General features: G+C 36.0%; 1 protein-coding gene across 5 annotated transcripts in view; it reads right to left on the reverse strand.

Annotated features, from left to right (window-relative positions):
• PER2 (period circadian clock 2) overlaps positions 1-23,682 on the reverse strand; it is a 43,576-nt gene that overhangs the window by 13,150 nt on the left and 6,744 nt on the right. For 3 of the 5 annotated variants that reach the window (XM_010568255.1, XM_010568254.1, XM_010568252.1), the window contains 15 exons: positions 19,767-20,241; positions 19,126-19,194; positions 15,896-16,050; positions 15,258-15,379; positions 13,460-13,661; positions 11,857-11,908; positions 10,324-10,466; positions 9,913-9,991; positions 5,043-5,149; positions 4,266-4,419; positions 3,737-3,845; positions 2,691-2,822; positions 1,131-1,227; positions 228-384; positions 18-145 (listed from right to left, as the gene is read on the reverse strand). In XM_010568255.1, the coding sequence (XP_010566557.1) occupies positions 18-145; positions 228-384; positions 1,131-1,227; positions 2,691-2,822; positions 3,737-3,845; positions 4,266-4,419; positions 5,043-5,149; positions 9,913-9,991; positions 10,324-10,466; positions 11,857-11,908; positions 13,460-13,661; positions 15,258-15,379; positions 15,896-16,050; positions 19,126-19,194; positions 19,767-20,140 (2,080 nt within the window). In that variant the 5' untranslated portion in view covers positions 20,141-20,241. Of the gene's footprint in view, positions 1-17; positions 146-227; positions 385-1,130; positions 1,228-2,690; positions 2,823-3,736; positions 3,846-4,265; positions 4,420-5,042; positions 5,150-9,912; positions 9,992-10,323; positions 10,467-11,856; positions 11,909-13,459; positions 13,662-15,257; positions 15,380-15,895; positions 16,051-18,346; positions 18,646-19,125; positions 19,195-19,766; positions 20,242-21,539; positions 21,642-23,682 lie in introns of those variants that run through there. The other 2 variants (XM_010568253.1, XM_010568256.1) reach the window with 2 other exon arrangements.

Below are 23,682 nucleotides of genomic sequence, written 5' to 3' on the forward strand. Positions count from 1 at the left end.
CTGTCATGTAGAGATACCTCCCAAGCGCTGTAGAGCATTATCAGCTGGTTTTTGTTCATGAACTCCAGAATTCAGTGATGCAACACTTGATGAAGGTTCACATTTTCTTTTTGCTGTACCAGGCACATTACAACTCTCCAAGTACCTGAAGTACAATGATTTAACAATATTAGATATGCAAGTCTTAAGTCTAGAGGTCAAAAGTAATTTCAACACTAGTTGCTTACCTGATGACACTGTCTAAACAGCTAATCTGTTGATAAGAATATACAGGTTGTTCTTTCCAAGCCAACTCTTCAGTAGTCACATTTTTAGGAGCAGCTGTTACTGCAGTATCCTTTCCCACTACATCTTTCACCTGACCACCAGAACCATTTTGTTTTTCTGTGAAAAGAGATACTGCTATAATGCAATCATGGCATTAAATCCTTGCAAATTCACCTAAAAGCAACAGTAGAAGTTCTCATTTATACACATTTCTTAACAGGTCACAAGCTAACCACTGTAAAGCAAGTAAAAGGGTTGCGCGCTAATAGATAAACATTGTGTAAATATTTTCCTGTCCTTATGAATTCTTGGAGGAGTTTAGTTAGGTTGACACATATGGATCCAAAGGGAATAGATATTATGGCTGTAAGAGAATAGATATCATTAGAGTTGAAACACACGCAATATGAGGACAACCCTAGTGCCCGTAAGTTATAACAAATTATTAGACGAATAAGCTACAAATGTATGCAGAATTTAAATCTGATTAGTAAGATTTTCATTTATCAACTTAAAAATTTCTGAGGTTACAATGCAAACAGGAAAGACAACATTCATAACATTTTCTTCCACCTAACAGAAAAGACAATTTTTGACTTGTATAAAAACATGAGCTACAATCAAGGTACTTCAACACCTTTAGGACATGCCCTAACTGTGTATTTTACCATTATCAATTCAGACATAGCTGAACACAGTATTTTCCTGAACACAGATGAGACACACAGGACAATAAAATTTTAATTGATAAAAATGCTGTCCTTATGCACTGATTAGAACTAAACTAGAAAAAATCCTACTGTCATATTATATGAGGCACCAGCGCCATAGACTAATACTTACTTAACTTGCTAACATCCTACCTGCAAAAGGTTCTCTCTTATATTCCAGTTTTGCTTTATTGTCAGTGAAAATACGCTGTCCTTTATTTTTGACCTTACAGGCATCCTGACAAACCTCCTGAAAGCAGGTCATTAAAAAAGAGTTATTACAAAATTCTGACATAAAACATCATGTACAGTGATTTCTCAGTAAACTAAATCTAACCTTAGTTAATCTCTATCTTACAATTAGTCTGATCACAGGAGAAATCCTGATGTATAGCATTTTATTGTACAGCAGCAGAATTTGGGGAATTGGAAAGATAGGATATTTGAAGTATGATTTTGTATGCAATTACTCTGTTTTGTTTAATACAGTTGAATGACTTGGATAGGAAAATATAAAGATACATTACGAAGAAGACTTCAGAAAAAACCCAGTATCATTTGGTAAACAAAATATTGCTGCTAAGACTGAGAACTTTTTGTGCTAGAAGTTTAACCAAGCACTGACAGGATGTTATAGAACTATAGTATAAGAGTCTTCACTACCTGTGGAAATAGTAAAGGAAAAAATAAATATTCATTTCCCTCAAAACCAAGATCTCCTTAAACATTACTCTTCTGCATAGCTCTGAAATATAATAAGTTATCTGTTATAAAAAAGAATCCAGAGACTTCATCTGCTTAAGCCACTAGTGTTTTAAGGACTGTAAGCCAGGAAAGTGACCACCTCGGCGAGAGCAACAGTCTGCCATGCCTCATCACAGAAGCAGAAATCAGATCTGGGAGAATTAGCCTATTGAAAAACATAACTAAGTAAAGGAAAATTTTGGCTTTCAGAATTAAACGCACCTCAGTGAGCTACAACAAATTTGGGAAGAACAACAGGAAAGCCAAAATTACTAGAGATGTTGAAAGGTGCAGTTCCTTTGACTGCATCTGTATTCAGTACATAACTCTCCGTCTGGTTTACATTGCCTATGGAATAGTTCTATTAAGCATAGGCACAAATTTAACACTGCTGTATTGTTCAGACTAATGGAATTTTAAAAGTTACATCTCACTAGCAACTAGGTGTAGCAAATGGCCCAATCTACAGTAAAGTAGAGTTTTAAGCTCAAAAAAATTTTTTATTTTATTCCATTCTATATTATATACTATATTTTTGCAACATAAAAAGTGATCAAGGTCAAGCAGATATTACTGCATATTATCATCTTAGTTTCATTTGGGAAAACAGTAATTACAGACTTTCCCCTCCCAAAAGAAACTGCTTTCAAATATCCAGCTGGCTTTCCGAGAAACACAGCATATAACATGTAACAGACATTAGAATAAGTTAACACACCATACAGGTTTAAATTCTTTACACACACTTCCACACCTATAACTGTGCTTCAGTACCCTGAGACTTCATCTACACCAGAAATGTTTATTCCCCTAGACAGAAAGGTTTTTTCCATGTTAAAAAAGAAATATGACTTTTTCCTTATACTTTCTTCCATCCCTAATTTGAAAGAGTTATGCTAAAAGTAAAAAAACCCCACTTTTACTAGTTTGTTTTATGCCACATACTTGAATAAGAAAAACCAAACCTACTGGCTTATCCTTATGAGTGTCTTCATTATTATTTCCTGCGCTGTCACTGGAGGATGCCACACTCATTAAGTGCTCATGGGAACCATTGCTACCTAGACTTCCATATCCGCTGGATCCACTGTTGTGCACAGGCTGTTAACAACAACAAAATTAGATATCTACACACATATCTCAGCACACCAGCTTTAAACAAAATTGAAATTGCTACCAGTAATTCCATGTGAAGAAAAAAGGATTTATTTTAGTTTTGGTTTGGGTTTTTTGGGGGGGGTTTGTTTGTTTGTTTTTTGAGGACTCCATAGCTGCATGAAGTTTTTAAAATATCAACTGGAGCTTTAACATACTTCAGTAAGTCTTGTCGGGTAATCATGAGTTGTCGTGGTTTAACCCCAGCCAGCAACTAAGCACCACGCAGCCGCTCACTCACTCCCCCCCCATCCAGTGGGATGGGGGAGAAAAATCAGGAAAAGAAGTAAAACTCCTGGGTTGAGATAAGAACGATTTAATAGAACAGAAAAGAAGAAACTAATAATGATAATGATAACCCTAATAAAATGACAACAGTAGTAATAAAAGGATTGAAATGTACAAATGATGCGCAGGGCAATTGCTCACCACCCGCCGACCGACACCCAGCCAGTCCCCGAGCGGCGAATCCCTGCCCCCCCACTTCCAAGTTCCTAAACTAGATGGGACATCACATGGTATGGAATACACTGTTGGCCAGTTTGGGTCAGGTGCCCTGGCTGGGGATGAGAAGCTGAAAAATCCTTGACTGTAGTCTAAACACTACTGAGCAACAACTGAAAACATCAGTGTTATCAACATTCTTCACATACTGAACTCAAAACATAGCACTGTACCAGCTACTAGGAAGACAGTTAACTCTATCCCAGCTGAAACCAGGACATGAGTGTAAGTAATCTCTAGGATTGTAGCCAAAAATTCCCATACAGTAGTAGACAGCTAAACAAAATGTCACACAAAGATAAATGCCCTTTCTTCAGTGGGAAATGAAAAGGGTAACATTAAAGCACATGCTGTACCTGCAATAATAGTCGATATATTTGCTCAGTGATTTCCTGAACACTGGGATGAAGAATTCTATCCTCTGTATAGTTGGGAGCGGCAAAGACATCTTCATTTAAGGGACCCCTGCATAAACCAAGCATATCCCAGCTCATTACAAATGCAAGTACATCAATCACAGAGGGATCACAACTTCAATTTACCATCTATATATAGTAATCTGATGCTTACTCTATTGCATCTACAACCTTTGAATCTGATTAAATACATACCGTTACTCACTTTGAGCATGGCTTCCCTCTTCTGAAGCAACTCTTGACAGTATTGGCAGAATTTGAAGGACTTCAAATTTCTTTTTAAAGCAGTTACTACATCACAAAACTCAAATTTAAGAAGGAAGCTATTTGTATGTGTGATTTCCAACACCCCCCCCGCCGCCCCCAAAATCCTTATGTCTTTCTTAAGGATCACTATGTAAACCTGAGGGGAGGGAAAATAAAAATTTAAAAATAAAAAAATCTTAGTCACAACTGTTTATTGACTTACGTCCTAACTTTGTGTCTTCCAATAATAAATGAAACTTTTCGACTCCAAGGGTTGATGAAACTGGACCAGCTAGTGTCCATGGTTATATAATCTCCATTTCTAGTGCAAAACCTGATTGGTGAATAGTCAAAAGGCTGTCCTCCATACTGAAGTACTGTAATAACCAATTCAAAAAGAAATTCCAGATCAGTATTTGCACAATTCTACTTAATGATTCAGGGTTTTACAGTGAATTGCAAAGGAGAATGATGGTATTTGAAGGAACAAATACCAGATACGGCTATACATTTAGAAATGCTGGGCTACCAGAACAAGCAGAGTTTCATAGTTTATTGGACTATATCAAGAAAATCACCTTCAGAACACAAACTAAAGATGACTGAAGAAACAGCTTTACATTTTCAAAGCTTAACAAATTAACATTGCCAGAGTGGCTCTTATTTTCTTCTCTATGAAATAAGACTACCATTTAAAATGACAACTTCTATCATTGCACTCTCAAGAAAATTTTCTTTATGTACGAAATACTCATTTACAGACAATTTGTTTACAGCAGACACATATGCTTTGTATCAAACATGAAATCGAGTGATTTCTCATTTTCATCTATTTCCATTAAGAATCAAGTTGTAGAGTAAAGGGTTCAGTATTTACTTGCAGAAAAATTCATAGTCACAGTTAATTTTCACCTCCTACTTGCTGAGGTCTTTGTAGTCATTATTATTAACTTTTAGAAAAAAAAATTATATATTTCTGCCACAGTAGGAGATTACATACTTTTTTTGTGAATTGCTAACATTAAGGGTCTGTCATTTGGATGAAGATGCACCAAGACTGGTGTTCCTATTAAGTCCTGAGGTAGGTATCCCAACAGAGGTACTGCTCTGGGAAAAGAAAAACAAGGAAAAAAAAAACAATCAAGTGGAATAAATGTATATTTGATCTTTAAAATGCTTCCATTTTAAGTTTTCTTTGCTCTTTTTCCTGTAAAGAGAATGAATAATTTTAAGTTTAGATTTGGGGAAATAGCAGTGTCAACTTAATAACAGTAGTACTCTTCGAACTCTGTTTGTGGCGTGGTTGGGGATTTTTAGTAACTTTACAAAACAATGTAATCGGACCAAATCAAGGCATCCGCTACAACAGTTCTGTCGTTTCTGTGCTGCCTAGCTCTAGAGAATAAATACTTACCCTAATTTTAAAAGGCTGTTAATAAAGTTTAATTGTGTAAAGCTCTCACGAATGTAAATAGTACCTCAATCTATGCGCTGCAAGCCAAGGCTAAGGATCACAGGATTACTATAACTGAATTAGCAACAGGGTAGTTGACTAGGAATCAAGAAAACTCTCACAGGCAGGTTAAGACTTCAACTCAAAGGAGCTGCAAGGAAGCAAGCTTATTAATTAAAATAGAGAATTAAAAGTAATGTTATTGAATTCCTGTGCATTATCAATGACCATTTCCGATGATGTAAATGACTAATTCATGTAATGAAATAATTTTCATTGCTCACTTAAAGCATTCGTATTAAGTAGAAAGAGCAAAAGTTCACAAATGTCAGTTTACACTTTACCCTGAAAGCTAACTGCCAAAAATATGCTTTAGAAAAAAAAATAATGCGTGAAGTCACTACTACTTAGTAATGTTTAAGCAGTTGCCAGATGCTAACAAGTCATCTTGTAAACTCAAAGCACTGTATACCGTCCCCCCAGCACCATTCTCTGACAAAGGCTTGGGAGCAGAAAGATACTCAGGTATCTGAACTGCTATAATGAAGAACTTAGCCACACTGTGCCACAGACACAAGATCTGTGTTGTGTTAGAACTGAAAAGCATTATGGGACAAACGCCTTCAACACTGCACTTCCAATAACCCATTGCAATTGGATCAGTTCCCCAAAACATCAAACATACCCTTCTGGCAAAGACACTGAGATATTAAGGGGAAAATGAGGATAGCAACTAATGCCTTATTATTGAAACAATTAGTTGAATAATGAGTCTTAAAAGCTTGTGGATGACCTAAAGCAACAACTTCACAAAGCTGAAACTGGCATGAAACTCATACTAAATCATACCATTTTGACACACCGACATTTAAAAACACTGCCAAGTTCAAAGCACATAAGAAAAGTTATGCCACTAGAGGAGTTTAAAATACCAATCAACTCTGAATTACTTCAGTTAGGAGTTCATCAAGTAACATAAGAAGTAGAAGAAAACATGAGTTTTCGTTCACACTGTTCCTGTTCTTTGCCACCTGCTTTATGAAAGCCTGGCAAATTCTACATTTGTTTGTGCTGCAACAGAACGCCTAGACTAAAAGGGATGAAATTTTAAACTGTTATTTATTAACCTAGTTATAAAGAAAGATGCAAATTCAGTCACTTCTATGAAAAAAAAAAAAAATCTCCTACACATTTTTATACTGATATGAACATCTCTGGAAGAGTCAGGGATCTAGAATACAAGACCGATGAGTAAAGATTGAGCTGAGCTTGCCTGTTCTGATGAAAAGGAAGCTAAGGGATGATCCGGGAGCTTCCCACAACTACTGGAAAGAGGAGTTACAAAGGTGGAGTTAAATTTTCTTGGTGGTGCCAGACAATAAAACTATGGGCAGTGGACCCAGACTACAGTCTGGAAAGCTTATGCTGGATGTTAGGATGAGGTTTTTTAAAAACTGAGTAGTGCAACACAGGAACAGTTTCCCACACAGACTGTGTAATCTCTGTCCTTAGAGGTTTTCAGGCATTATTGAGACAAGGTCACAGCTGACCTAACCTAGAACTGGGCAATGGTTTCATTTCAAGCAAAATGATGGAACAGAGACCTCCAGCAGTCCCTTCCAACCAGCATTTCTGTGATTCTATAATGCTGTATTTGAGAATACTTAATTCACTATCTGCCAGAGGCAGTACCTCAGCATCGTTATGCTTCCTCATAATGAATAACTCAAAATAATTCAGAGTTTAAGTTAGTAAACTCATTTTATGAATGCAAATGCACATATGGCATAAGAATGGCTGATAAAGAGAGGCAGCAAGTTTAGTTTGTGTTTTACAGAATGACAAAATGTCAAAACAACATGAATAAGAAGTCTATATTATATTGCAAGTTAAATAGGAAACTACTTTAAATTCATTTACTAAGATCACTCCACTGTGAACTATATAGAACTCCTTACACCCATCATACACATCAAGGACCAAACACATTTCAAAGACAAATATATACAGGAACAATTAATTTAATTCCAGGAAAATATTTATATTTACTTAACATGTTCTGTGCAGAGATCCACTTGCAGAGTTAGCACAAATAAGGATTTTTCCAACCCATGAACACATACTGATTACAGAATTAACTTTATTTTATGCAAGTCAGGCAACAGTTTCAGCGTTGTATTATGAACAGTTCTCACCTAACAGCAGATGTTCAAGTGTATATTTTAAAATATTAGACTCTGCTTTCTCTAAGAATCTATTGGTTTATGTATTCCACCTATCCCTGGAGAGCTTAAGAGTAATAAACTGCATATCTATATCTTGGCAAACATTTATCTGGCTGCCAATGCTCTCAGGAGTTAAATAATTAAAAGCGAAATCAACAACACAAATTCCAAGAACAGAAATAAACGAAGCAAAGTCCTAACATGAGACCAAGATGTAATCGACCCTTACTGTGTTCAAAAATGGTATTTGGAGAGTAAGTGGTAACACCAGACTAAGAGGAAAGAAACTTCCATAGTAGCCACACAGAAGGGATTTACTGCACTTCACCCAAGCCCAAGAATAAGGGCAAAGCTCTCTATTCAGTAATCTTGCCATTTCTGTTAAATGAGTACTGGAAATAAATGAGCTGGGGGTATGTGGAGGAAGCGAACCTTTACATTATGCCATTAGCCTATTTGAAAAGATAAACCCACCCTGCAAAGTTGCAGTTGGCTTGGAGCATGTGTGGGAATGAGAGAGTGAAAAATCCATGAAGATGACAGAATTATACTGGACTAAGTAGTTCTTTTGTCAACTTCAGCTGTTTAGAGAGACTGTATAAATCATACCATCGAAAAACAGTTTGTCAGCATTACCTTGTCTTCTATCCTGCAGGAACTCTTCACACTAAGCCAATGTCTGCACAAGTTAGCCAAAAATAGCTGTACCTTTAAGTCCAAACTTATTCTCACTGATTAATCATTGTCGTCTTCTATAGTGATCTTCAATAGCTACTTTTTGCTATTCTCATTTAATAAAAAACATGTACGCTGCAGTAATACTGATCTGCCTGGCCTCTCTGCAGATAAGTTGTCTCAAAAGTCAAACTAATTTTTTTTACCTTATTGACTGCAGCTGAACCGAACTTCTCAATAGCCTCCTTTCCCCCAAACCTTCTCTCGTGCTGCAGTTAAAGATTTTGCCAAGAACAGCATATTTCTTCAGAAACAAGAAGATTCTCACCCAAAAGATACCACAGAAATCCAAAATTGTCCATTATACTGCTATTCTGTCTGCAGACAACCCCTCCATCTAGGCCTACATGCTTAAACCTTAGAATGCTTAAAAACAAGAGCAGGGCAGAACCTCAGAATCAGACACTACTATTGTAGTCAACTTAGTTTTCACTAAGGAGAAAAAAAAGAAAAACCTAAATAAAATAAAATCCCACATATAGCACATCAGAAACCATCATGAAGAAAATATCAAGTAAAACAAGGGAAGAGGAAGAGAAAGAAAGGGAAAAGGTAGCCTGCGTTTTCAACTCAGGAACAAGTAAATTCTCTTGTCAAGTCTTCAAAATACTACGATATTCCAAAGTGCATCCCTGTCCTTAAAAGCTTGTTGATATTATTGTCTCCTCAGCCAAGTACATTCCTAACTCTGAAGGAATATCTTCCATTCTTTTCATAGATCTCACATTTTCATCACCTAAACATCCTCTGAAGGGCCCCAGGCAAAAGCAATCCAGAAGACTGAAGTAAAGCCTGGTTTGCACCTTAGTTTCTGAGCCTCTGCATATGCCTTAAGATTACAGGCAGCATATTTGGTTATACTCTGAAATATGAGTATGTACCCTAATCAGCTTCCATGATTGTCAAAGCAATGTGAAGTATTCAGCCAGTAGAATTTGAGCAGTTTTTGTATACAGAACTATGAAGACTGTAGTTTGAACTGAGAAAAGACTTTTTTTTTTTTTAAGATCTAATGTTGCATTTAAAAGACACACTTCTAGTTGTATATGGTCCAGCAGAAAGTGACAGCAGCATATTGTTTTTTATTAATTGGATCAAACTTAAAAACAAATCAAAAATAAAAATCTCATACAGGTAATGATTGTTAGCACAGAAATTTTCCTGACCGTGGGTTTCATTCATTGAATTTATGTCAAGATTTGCCCCAGATGGAAGGAAAATGGAAGAACAAGTTGTCAGCAGGCAAATAGTTTTCCACTTAAATACCACAGTGTAACGTGTTTTCATGCTTAGTGAAAATTGGTGGATGTACTTTTCTTGGGTTAAACTCTCTTCAGTAGTCACATAAATTTTTAACCCCCCCAGACACATCTTAATTAAATCCTAAAAATACCTGTAAAGATACTGGATAGCTTGCTTATCAGTAAATTGAAAAATAATATTTTTTTGTAAGTTACCTTTCATCTACATCCTGGAACAAGCAGGTTGGTGTGTGTGTAGTTGTAAAAATTCTTTTGTCAGGAGGAATTCTGGGTGCTGAGAGAAAAATAGAAGCAGATTAACATGTGGGGTTTTTTGCATACATAAAATACTTCAAGCTACATGTTTCTTTTAAATACTAAGTCTAAAAGTCTAAGAGCATATAGGACAGCAACTGGGTAGCTCATAGCCTTTCAGCAAGGGCACAGAACAAAACCAATTATCTTTCACTTTAATAAAACTTGAGATCACTGACAGTAACTCTCATAGTTGGCCTTCTTGGGCTGAAATTCAGTTGTGCTACACTGCATGGAAATTCCTGTAGCAGAACACAGAACAGTTCTTGCTATCAGGAGACCAAACTAGTCTTTGTGAATTCAAAGGATTACCTTCATAACCAGAATGTACTTTTTCTGCAAGCAACACACAGCAAAGCTGGTCCTCCGCTATTTCTGGATCTTGCACTTTGATAAGGTAAGGATTCATCCGAAACGGGTGATAGCAAATCTCATTTTCACGCTCCTTTCCCGCACTAATAATTAAACAGAGTTAATTATTTCAACAGATTCATCTTATGCTAAACAATGTTTTAATTTATCTATTGTAATTTACTCATGACACAAGGACTGCATGATAGCTCCTAAAATAGCACCCAAGAACTTAACTTTCTGAATTCTTTTTTTTTTTTTTTTTTTTGGTAGAAGAGAAGCTAATTCTGATGGCACCCCTTGCATACCAACTGCAATAAAGAATATCTTGTCCTATCTACTGCTTGAAATAAAAAGATCCACAATTGCTTTAAATGGAGATTTGATGGAAAAAGAAAAACCCACCTCCTATGATAGATCAAGTTTTTTGTTGATCCAATAATCTTAATCTGTGACATTATCCATTTCAGAGGGATGAATTTATAGTTGTATTTTATGAAGACTGTTATATACCCTCAGCTAACATAAAGAACTTCTTTTACTCAATATTTATTGCAATTTAAAGAGAACAAAGACTCAGAAATTCTTACTTATAAGAAGTTGTTTACTTAATAAGAACCCAAAGCATAGTAATAAAAATAACCATTTACACAGTGACCCCAAAAAATAAAAATTCAGTTGTAATAAGTTTATAACAGCACAGCTTTATAAAACTAAAACTTTTTGAACCAGTGTTAGTTGGACAAAAAAGCCTACAATAATACCAGCAGTACTTTTACAGTACATCCAAACCTACGCTCTGGAGCTGTGCATTGTTTCTAATTTGTTTAAAGTTTACTCATACCTTAATGGTAAGTATTTATTTACTCCAGAAATAATTAAGTAATAGCATCCACAAATTTTTGTTTTCAGAAATGCTACCAGAGAGGCAATAAGCAGCAAGAAATCAAATTGCACAAGAAAGAACGCAGAGTAAGTTGCCAGCGTTTCCTAAATAAAAGCAACTAAAGGGAGTGAGGGCAGGAAAAGAAGGAAGAAAAGCAAAACCAGAGGAACTGTTTCATCTAGTAGCAGCAAAAGAGACAAGTCAAGTTACCCTCATGTATCTTTCTTTACTGGACACTTGAGATAAATTTAAGATTAGACATTAGTCTTCTAAAAGAGACTCTGTAGCAGATGCTGAAAACTGTTCAATTAACATGAACTGAAGACTTTCCATAGCGGTAGAAGATACCATATTAGCTTGCTTTATGGTGCAAAGGTCAATATTCACACTGATTAACTTCTGAGATGCAACTTTCTGAAATCACTTTGCAGTTTTCTCCGTAGATTCTAGGAGTTAATAAACTAGAGGCCATGCATACGTTTTGCCTTATGTTCACATTATGCAAAAGTAAGAAACTTACATACCATATGGTTCTTATAAAAGTCAAATACTTTCTAAATGCATAGTCTTGTAATATAACACTAAGCTTTATAATATTGTTGTCTTACCTGATGCGACAGAAAAAAGATTTCTCTTCCATGCAATCTTGGGTGGAAGACTCTAGAAACATTAAACATATTTCATAACAAGTTACAAATTACTACGAGATTATGATATTTAAAACAAGATTTTTTCCTAAAGGCTGAATAAAAAGTTTATGTTCCCTGAAGTCTCTGCATGTATTTGCTAAACAATGTACTTCATAAGCAACTAAATCTGAACACCACTCAGATTCTGAAGCTGGGTGGGTGTGCGCACACATGGGGGTGCGTATGCAAGGCTGCTATCAAAAATGTATCTAAATGGTTCTCCAGTTTGAGCTGTTTACTCTTATCAGCTTTTCCACTGTACTTTGTAGTGTTGACCAAAAATATTTGATTATCTGGGACCCAAAAACTTAACCTTTTTCCTAGAAAGGCACTAGGACAGCTAGATCATCAAATCCACTTGCCACCCCATACCACTCCAAAAAACCCCTACTTTTCGTGAAGTCTTCCTCTTACCTTTTAAACCTATTTCCCTCCTTTTCCAGAGTAGCCACAGACTGATTTTCAAGGCAAGCTCTGGTCTTTTGAAGGCCTCAGTGCACAATACTTTAAGATATTATATTCTATGGCAGCTGATACATGGGATAGTGTGCATAGCTCCACTTACTGCTTTTTTAAAATTTGAAGCTATATATAAACATAATAAAACCACAGAAAATGTTTCAGAAAAAAGTTTGCATAAATGAATAGTATATGTAATTAGGATCACATGGTCAGAATTCACCATTGACCCTGTTTTGAGCCAGAGGTTGGACTAGAGACCTCACAAGGTCGCTTCCAACCTGCTTTATGTATGCATTACTTAGTATATATTTATTGCTAATTGTTTTTTCAGATTAAACATGGTTCACACTTTGACTTAACAGACTTAGTATGGAACTGGAATTTCAAACATTAAGAGCAGACCTTGAATTTCAAGTGTTTGATTAAAATAGTTGGCAGCTATTTCTCAATTCCTAACAGCTGTAGCTATACTAGTAAAACAATCCTCCCACAAACAAATATCAAGTGCCTCTGATCCTTCACCATTATCACTGATGATTGGCTTAACATCATTTTTCTAAGGCTAAAAGAATAGAGATATGATTACACTTGGTGAATGCACAGTGATGGTAGCTGAAGTACATCTTTCTATACTGTAATCATGTTGTCCAGTATTCAAATCATAACCATTTTGAAAGGAAGGAGGCAGAATATTATCCCTCTTATATCTGAAGAAAAGAAATTTTAAATAAAAACTGTGGTCATTTGATTGCTAGTAAATATGGAAAGCAAACCCACTATTCAGTACGAATACCTACTATGTTTTCATTAATCATTTGGATGAAAGGGGCATGAGAACCAATAAACAATGACATTTAGAAGACTTTTAGACAACGGACAATCCTTGCTGATCTATAAAGGTGTGTTATACTTCTAATATTGCTCAGAGATGTTCTAATAATGCATCTGTGTTATACCCTCAAAAAGTGATGGAGAAGGATGGAAGGATACTAAAAATCATTTCAAGTATTTGCATGACTGAAAGAAGGACAGAAAAATACCTGCTGTTGAGATCACTCACCAGCTCTGTTGCAAATATTCCATGATGGTAATCTGTATGGGGTAGTAGAAGTGTAGAACACACTGACGTCCTGAGGTGCCAAGAACTCCACAAATTTGGCATTTTTAAAATAACCCCTCTTACAGCGGAGAATAGAAGCAGCTTGATCAGAGATGTACAAAATTTTCCCGGTAATCAAAGAAACAGCTACAGCAAACATATCCTAAAAACAAAAATCTCATTATTTAGACGGTTTAAAACATTCTTCAATCTAGTATGTATTTCTCAGAAATATACTTAATATATAAAAGCATTAAAAAGTTCAAATTAAAAATTAAGGAAGTAGTGTTAAGCCACATCTGTTTAGAGAGCAATAAAATAAAATTAATCTGCTTATGAAGTAGACACAGACAGTACACTTTTTGAACTATGCAGTAAGAATAATACGCTAGCATCTTTCCAGGTTACAAAACCTAGATATCATTGCCTCAAATTTTATGATGCAGAATGAATTTACAAATTAAGAATTAAAAAGCTTCCAGCTATAAAACTGCACAGTTTCCTTGTGCTTGTTACAGGCATATTTTGCATTTCTGAAATTCAACTGTTTTGTGAAAGGCTGCTTATGTTAGCTTGTTCATCCACTTCAAAATGAAAAAAAGTGCTCTAAACCACTTGGTAAAATGAGTAGACAGGTAGAAAAAAAGTCCCACACAACCATACACACACCCCATTTGTATCGTTTCACATTGTTTTTCTTCTTGACACAGAAGAGCTTCCTGCGTCATAAGCTTTAGTGCTCTATCCACTAACACTATACACAAACTTAAGAGCTGTCATCAGAATACTCAGATGATTCAGGTCAACTGAACAATGTTTATCATACTTGGCTAAAGTTCTCAGTTGTACTCTAGACTTCCTATTTATTTTACTTTGTGGGTAACCTTTACTATTCATAGATACAACAAAACCCACCTACTTCAAGCTAGCAAACATCCCCCATCATGCCATTACTTTATTGATTTTAGAACTTCATATATTCAGGTAGAGGCTTTGGGGGGGAAAAAAGTGTAAGTAGTCTAATAAATTTATATGCAATTATTTTTTTAAAACTCCATAATATATCCCTAAAACACTGGGAATGTGGAAAATAAATAATAATAATAAAAAAAATTCAGACTATCATTTTACTGCTAAAAACTATGTTGATCGTCATCTCTCTTCTTATCTAGACAAGAAGACACAGTATCACTGGATCACACAGTAAGCCTATACCAGTTGCAAAGACTAGACAAATACCACAGAAGGACACAACACACAGTGATTCTAACACTTTCATCACTTTTCAGTCACACTAACACAAAGAACTGGTAAAACATTCAATAACCCCTACTGATAAGGATAAGCTGAAACAATTCAGTGTGCCTTGACTACAATTTGGAAAGAGTTACCCTCCAACTTTAGCAGGTGTTCCAAAATGAAAACGAATGATGTCTTACAGTGCATTATATCACATGGATGTTGAGGTATGTCACACCATCATCTCTGAGCATGAGGTACAATTCAAAGGACCAAGGAGTTTAGACTACTACTTTCCCACCTAACTGACAGAAAAAAGCTTAGATCACGGTGCTATTGGCAAAGTCTGCAAAGGCTCAGTTTCTACTCAAAATCCCCTAGAAGGCAAAAGCCAGCTTCTTCAGCTTATTGGCCTAGCTACCAACTCTTACCTTGTAAAAAAAAAAAAAGGCATGCCTGAGAATTCCTGTTCCAGAAAACATTTTCAATACATACTGTAGACTTGGGTCACCATACTCACCGCATTTTTCATGATGTATTCTGAGGTTATAGTCTCAACTTCTTCCACTGTGTAAGATGACACATTGAGTCCAGCAGGCTGGGATTCATTAATCATCAACAATTGGTAATACTCCTCATTGGCTACATAAGAACATTAAACAACTTATATTCAGAATTAAAAATGTCATCAGTAAACATCCAGCCTGGAAGCAGTTAAACAGCCAAAATCTTTTTTGGCCTAAGGACAGAATGGACAGTTAGGAAATCTAGGTACTACTCCACATTAGTTTCTCTTCAGTAGAGCTTCCTCATCAGCAACGCAAATAGATTTACCCATCTTAATATACCCATATGTGCATGATCATATATTTTGGTCTGTTTGACAGTTCAAATAGTATGAAATTAGAAAATTAATTTGAAAACAATTTACAACTCGACAAAATATCAGTAAAATATCAAGCATCTAGAGAGCTGCTTTAACTCCCAAAGGAATACAAGTTAACAGAACCAACAAATGGGAACGCCATAAAAGCATCTGTTTAGAGAAGTTTACAAACATAAACTTAGCTTTACACGGACAACCACATATAAATCCCCATTTTAAATGATTAATTTTATCCAGGTTGGCATTATCTAGGTAGTATCATACTTGATTACCTTTAACTTGTTTAATGCTTTTAAGGGCATATTTCAACGTCGTTAGAACACTAGATTTGCCTTTAATTCTCTTTTCAGAAGGAACGTGAGCTTTCAGCTCTTGTAATGTTTTCAGCAATTCCTTTTGTGTTTTGGCTTTAGTAGACTGCTCACTACTGCAAGATTAAAGACAAAAAATAAAATGTCACTTGAATGCTTGAAGTGACACACTATCCTCATAGAAGCCCAAATACACTCTGATACTTGTCACATACCTAAATTTGCACAGCTAGCCGCATTAACTTTTCCAGTACTTAGTATCAACATTCAGAACTTACAATAATTCTTAAATTAGCTAGAATCATTTAAAATGAAAGATTTACCACCACCTGAAGTCTTATTGTAAAATGTACTCTGTATGTGCAACAGTACATATAGCCAAGCACCAGAGAACTTTTTTTTTTTTTGCCAGTCTCCCTCCTCCCTTTTTAGTGGTATTTTCCTTAGTTCCTTTCAAATTCAAACTCATAGAAATGTTCATGGACTTCAAAGGAGAGAAGCAGGAGGTCCATTCAAGTCTTCACCTCCTGTTCGAGCAGGTTCTCATAAGAAAGGTCCCTGAAAAGGGAATGGCAGTAGGAGAGCATCAAGTTAACAAAACAAATGGAGAAATCCCTGGAACAAAGTATCTCAGTTAAGCATGGCAATACATTAAATAAGATAAGGAAACTTGACTAAATATGTAGGGTAAAGAATCAGAGGAGGCTGGAGACAGAAATTGCATTCACATTTCTCAGGTGCATGTTCAGAAGTGCTGTCTCAGTGTAGAAGGTCAAACTACAGAGATTATCAGTACCAACGTCAGAAAATTATCGCCTGCCTTTGCAGTTCCTGATCTCTTCCCCCATTATTAAGAGGTGCTGACAAAATCAAAAAGGAAGAGGAGGGAAGGGAAAGGAAGGGAGGATGACAAAGATGGGTGGCAGGTGGCTAGGAAGCAGTTAAAATGAAAAATCACCTTGTCTTTCTCATTGGAGTAGATTTTAAAAGCTAATCAGTCACAACAATCAAAGAGATTCTATACCTTTTGTTAAACCTTCCTGAAAATAAATTCTTTCCCTTCAAAAGGAAGATCTTCTCTTAACACCTGACGGTAGTCTCTAAGAAGTTACCCTGACAGAGGAAATAATAGTCTTGGCAACTGCACTGCCCTGTCTGAAGTGCTCAATAAAGTGGCTTCAGCTTCCAGGTAATTTTCAGGAGGATTTCCGAACATTTTTCTGGGAAGTTTGAGAAGTTCTTCAGGTAGATCAATTATCTGACAGATGTTGGATGTACTTCACCAAAAATGCTTGGAAAGCAACAAAGCTGGCTTGTACTAGAGAATACACATTGTTCTTGCTTGCATCATAATGTACTATGAGAAACAGCATTCACTTAATCAGTGGTCATTTTGTACTGAGAAATAAAAGCAAGGGATAAGACAAAAGAGTATAGTACTCGCTTGGGAAACATTATGTTCATGCTGTATATTAAAATCACATCTACAGTGTGGCTTGACAGTTTGGACTGATGCAGTCAAACAGGGCCTTGTTAACAGAAGAACCCTCTATGCTGGCAGCAGGGAAGAGAGAGGGTAAAGGTTATGAAATAACTGAGCATACTGCTGTTTTTGTGCTCTGTGTATGCTTCATGAGAGTGGCCAGACTCTTTTGCAAGAAAAGAAGCCTTTCCAAATTAGCCTACAGCAGCAGCAAAGATAGAAGACGAGCCTCCTTGGAAAATAAGTTATACAACTCAAAAATATTTTTCCAACGATCAGTAGCGTCAGCCACAGTAGCCAACCACAGGGAAGGTGTTACTTGCAGAGGACAGAATAAGCAAGTTCTATAAAGACAGGACCTTTCCATTTTGCTTTATGTGGACAGTGAACTGGAAAGGTACCTACAGATAGTGAACTAAGTAGTTAGTTGGTGCTGATATTGAATCCAAAGCCCAGTAGTCTTTGAATCAAAGACTAAACCTATAGCTTATCAGCCTACTTTAGTCTTCTCTTTAAAGATCATTCTGTAGATATCCTCAGTCTCCCATTCCCAAGAGATGATCAGATTCTGCTCTGTAACCCTCTAGCACTGAGCCTGAAAGCTGGGGAGAACACTGTACCATCTGGATTCCTATTTATTTCTGAGCAGAGAGCTATTAATGAAATTTAAAATAAAGAGGTATCAGAAAAACTGTAATGAGTAGCCCCCCGCCAAAATCTTGCAGTGAAGAAAATGGAATCAATGGCAAAGGAAGATTAAAAAATGCCTTTGGCTCACTCTGTCTTTCATACTAAGCAACATGAACTCCAGAACACAATTTCCAATTGAAAATACAGCATGAACAAGATATCCAGGTGCCTAGAAGGCAGACACAGAAAAAAAAAATTCATCAAGCACCAAATGGTGCAAAAGGGTAATTTTTATTTACCACTTTTCTAGGAACTGCATCAGGCAGAAACACTGTCAGGTAGGTACGTGTAGATAGGGGTCTTAACATCAGTATGTGATAGCTAGATATCCTTGATCTGCTCAGGATCAGGTTTTGGTCTCCTGATCAGAAACTGACTTAAAAAACCCAGCAACTACAGTAGGGCACTCTAAAGTGTCCAGATTTGAGCCTTCAATGCCATCAGGTTTCTCAAGGCTATCAGGGTCAGAAGCAGAGTTCATACAGAGTGATTCCTGCAGCTGATGTTGGTTTATTCTTACAGACTTGAGGCTTGAATCCTGGTGAAGGGAGCACAGGAGAGGCAGATGATATGGCTGCTGGACATCAGAACACATCCAACTCAATGGGTGAATTCTGATGTTAAAACACTACTAGGTTGTCCCCAGGCAAGGGCTTCAGACTAAATTCTGAAGAGCAGAAAATTTAAAGAAAAGCTTCAAAAAACCACTAGAGCTGAAGCAATATTTAAAGTGAACCCCAGAAATAAAATTACAGAGTTAAGCTACGAAATCAAAACAAAGTAAGATGACTTGCAAGGTTAACGCACAACTTGCATGGAGCAGCAACAAAAAGCTCTAATTTAACCAAGTGGTTAATAGGACATGCTACTGATTATGGACAGGAAGAGAATCAAAGGATTTCTTATGTACTCCTCCAGATTTAGCCAAAACAAAAAACTAAAACATAACACTATTTAGTTGTCAGCATTTAGCATTACATACATGCAAATTACTGAAAATACATGCACATTAATTTACCTGCATCCACTGCTAGACTGATTGTGTTCGGAGTTTGCAATCATCAGACTAAATGCATTTGAGCTTGAACTAGGATAAGGAAAGATAGAAAGAGATTAATATTAGTAAACCTAATAACCAACTTTTAGTTCATTTTAGCTCTATATTTTCCTATTAATGACTGGCTATCTAGAAAAAAAACAACTTTAAAAGCTTTTGCCTCATACAACAAATGGAAACTATAGCTGTTACTCATTTGTCTAAAAAGGTTCTTCTTACTGTAGCTTTGCTTTGTACACTAAGTTATTATTTAAAAGATGAAAATAGCACTGTTGCATCCTTACACTTCTAGACTGACACTTTTTGATATACAATTATAGAAGTTGGTTTACAAGAAAATATATAAATAAGGCCAATTAAACACACAACAATGAGAAGAAAGATTCAAATTAAGCTGGCCCCACAGAACACTAGAGACCTTTTTTTTTTATGAATTACAGTATATTACACAATTTACATCATACGAGAGTACAAGTTAAGTGACCACTCAGCTTCAATCTGAAGATAATACTTTATACCATAATTATTCAGAAATTAGATTCAAATGGAAAAAGCCTTTAGTGACAAAAAAAAAGTGAAATTAATTTAATATTAGCTGCTACCTTTTATGACAGTCTGACGATTCCATGAGCATTGCTGAATCTTTCCCATTTTCATCAGATTCATGGCCATGAGAATCATGCCCACTTGAATAGTTTTCATTTGTGTCATTTCCACTGAAGTCATTTCCACTGGATCCACTGCTCATTTCAATATCTTCTTGAAGAACTTCATGAGAGTGTTCAGGCTTTGTCTGAATTTCTGAATCTTCAGCAATCATCTGGCTATGGTTATTTGCAAGTCCAGAATAATCACTCATTTTCTGTTGCTCTTTCAAAGAGAATGACGAAGAAGTGTTTTCACTGATACCAGGTTGCTGCTCAGGGTTCTGCTCCTGAGGGCTAGAGTAGAACGTCCTGAACTTGATAGAGTCCATGGGACACTCATTAGAAACACTGCCAAGATCAAGAGCAAATCAAGCCATATTCAGAATTTTCTCTCTGTACAAACTCTGTTTGGAAGTATAGACCCACAAATCTGAGGAGGAAGGGAAGGAAGAAAAAAAATTATTTTCTTGTTTGCCTTTGCTGACAAACTGGAATTCTCACTGACTGATGAAATTAAACGTGGTAAGTGATATTCATGGTTAATATATTCAGCATTTGAACAGTGAAAAGTTTAAGTTAAATATAATTGCAAACCTAACAATGTTTTATTGTGGAAAAGGTATTTAGTTTTTAGTAAAAACCCCCACAAAAAGAGAAAGTGGAATAAACATGAAAAACTCCTTATAAGTTTAAATATTCTCTTGTTTTCTGTTTTCCTACTTAATACTTGACAATTTTACTGCCTGGATTTGGATAATAGCTATTATTATTTTCAGTGAAACCATTCCCCTGGCTTCCCATTTACCTTGATAAACAAAAAGATTCCATTCAGACATCAGAGGATTCCTTACTTGGTTTGGAGGTTGTTTGGTTGGTTGTTTTTTGTTTTGTTTTGTTTTTAAATACTTAGTCTTGTTTTTTTCTTTTAAGATCAGTTCTGCCATTTTGACCAATTCTTCATTTCTTTCTTTGTACAAGAGCCACATAGGTAGGTTGACTGAACACACAGCAGGAACAAGCAAACTAAGTACACAAACCTGCCTATTTATCAACAACAAAAATTCTAAAACACAAATAAGCCTGAGAATCATTTTATCTACTGATTACCACTAGTTCGGGGGGGGGGGGGGGGAACCTCATTTTTTAGAATACTAAGCTTAAAACAAACAAACAAACAAAATCCCTGCTTTAAAATCAAATTCTAATGCACCAGGCTTAAAATCAGAGTATATACGGAAGCAAATTAAGAACAGACTAAGAGAAGAACTAAAGAGCCATTGAAGGAGAACTACTAGAGAGCAGTTCAACTTTATGAATAAAAGAGATATTTAATCTAACTTCCTCATCTATTTCAGCAGTCCACAGAGACAACAATACTGCAAAACCATGAACTAAGCTTCTCTATACAATGTAATACATCACCAGAGAAAAAAAAGTGTTGTTTTTAAAACAATGGAATCGTGTTTGTTCCTTCCTCTTTGTTCCTTTAAAATATTCAAGATTACAACTGTTGTCTAATATACTTCTGACTGGAATAACAGAGTCAAAGAAATAAATCTGCAACTAAGTTTTGCTAATATTAAACTGCAGCAGCTTCCTTTTAAACACAAATAAATATATATATTTTAGAAAGCCTGTAACAGAAAACATTAACTTAATATCCATTTAAAACACAGTGATTTAACTCTCCTTCCCCCCCCCCAAAAAAAATTGAAACTATTTTCTTACCCTCCTAATTGCTGTTTTTCCAGACATTTTACATTTATTTTGAGTTTTTCAGAAGAAAATACTACTCCTCTCCTTGTTTGGCCAAAGTAATATGCAAATTATCTGTTTTTATTTGAAAGAGGAAGTGTAGTTTAAGGACATTCATTTAAGCTATCAGTAATGGTATACAAATATAGATAAATAAATAACTTCTTTTTCTTTACAAGATTATTCACTAGTACATCATTATAGGTAATAATAAAAAAAAAACCCTTTGGTGAGAGTAAAATATACCAACATTTCACTTCTGTGTGTATTCACTTCAGGTACTCTAATCCAGACTAAATAGATATCCTGTTATGCTGTTGTATAGAACAGTAGCATACAGGCAGTAAATTACACTTTAGTAGCTCTAACAGTTTTTTCTGGACTAAGTAAGCCACTTCTGTCTTATAAATTAGATAACTGGAACATGCAATAAAAGAATATTATTTCACAATGGCACATACTCTGGTGGCCAATGAATAACTAGATCAGATGGTTCACCTGATTTCCTCTCTCTGGTAGACAGAGCTCACACTTTCACTTGCCTTACTTAGCTAGACATTTTAATGACATTCTGTCCCTGTATATAGTCCACTCTCACCACACGTGCTCCTAATAAGCCTTAGTGGTACCCATGATACTACCTGCAGTACCACAGCCCATGCTTAGCAATGCAAGGCTAGCCATGACTCATTTTGCCTGAGAGTGACTGAAAACATCAAAGGCCTCAGGAGAGTGAATATAGAAGGTAGCACTAGGAATACCTATATGGACAGCACACGAGATAAACCTGTTACTCTAGAGGTAAGGAGCTTTTTAGAAACATGTTAATCCATTCTCACCCAGGAAATGATCTTACTAGTACTTCAAGTATTGCAGAAGTAAAAGCATCTGTCTGGTTAAGTAATGGAACCCACTCTCAAGCCATTTCTCACATGTCATCTGTACTATTATTTCTCAGAGGGCACTGAGGTTGTAAAGTTCTATAGAGGATTCAGTGAGCAAAGGTACTCCAGCAAACTACTCAGCTAGCAATGGGATGGGCTTTTTACCTTCTCCATGAAGGTTAAAGGTAACCTTGGAGATCACCTACAGCATTTTGTCCACTTCAAATAAATGCCTTATGCACAACAAAATTACACAAGTTAACCCCATCGTGATTAAAATGAAGCTTTTGGAAAAAAAGACAGCCACAGCATCACCTGAAAAGGAAGTCTGACATAGGAATTTAGGGTGAGATTGAACATTCCTCATGCTATATTCTGTGCCTAAGGTAGGGGTTTGCTCCCATTTTTCTGACCAAATGCTACTTAGAAAGAGCTTTAAATACAAGAGAAAAACACACTGCCATAACCAAAACAACACTATCTGCTAGTAAACTGTTACATGATTTCTTCAGAGGTAGAGGGAAAAGCGCTCTCAAAAAAAAAAACCAAACCAAACACCAATACCCAGCCAAACAAAAAAAACAACATACCCCACACACTGTGGGCTGCTATACTTAAATCCCTTAAAAAAAAAAAACAAAAAAAAAAACCCCACAACTATATAAATCACTATTGTTAGGTTCATAAGTATGACCTGCCAGAAGACAGACTCTCAGCGTAGCCCTACATTCTCTAATTAGCCCAATATTACAGTAACACATATATCAGGAAAATTGTGCTATTTATGGGAAGAGCAGTGACTGTACCACAGCTTTTCTACTCTGAATGCAAACATTTTGTATTTCAGTCTTTAAATGTAAGAAACCTCTTCTCCTGAATTCTGAAGCCAATGAGTATTACATATGCCATAGTATTTTCAGCCTTAAGAGTTGTCCACAAACATTTTTTTGGAACAAGCTTTCCTTGGAAAAATATTTCACCAAAGTCTTTTCTGTAATCTTTGGAAGTTTAACAGTCAATGATATTGTGACATTGCTGGCAGGTAGAGTCTTACAGTTTGAAATTCTGAGCTGTTAAACCACTGATGAATAATTTTTTCCACCTCCAAATACCATCTGTTGTCTCATCTCCTCTTGTCTTTCCCTGACACCTAGGCTAGCTTCTGCCAGGTATTTGTAGGAAACTTCAATAGTGATTCCTTAGGTGGGAGAGAACCATTCCCAAAATATGGG

This window comes from Haliaeetus leucocephalus, unplaced genomic scaffold, assembly GCF_000737465.1.
Source record: "Haliaeetus leucocephalus isolate CR32 unplaced genomic scaffold, Haliaeetus_leucocephalus-4.0 Scaffold240, whole genome shotgun sequence".
NCBI lineage: Eukaryota > Metazoa > Chordata > Aves > Accipitriformes > Accipitridae > Haliaeetus > Haliaeetus leucocephalus.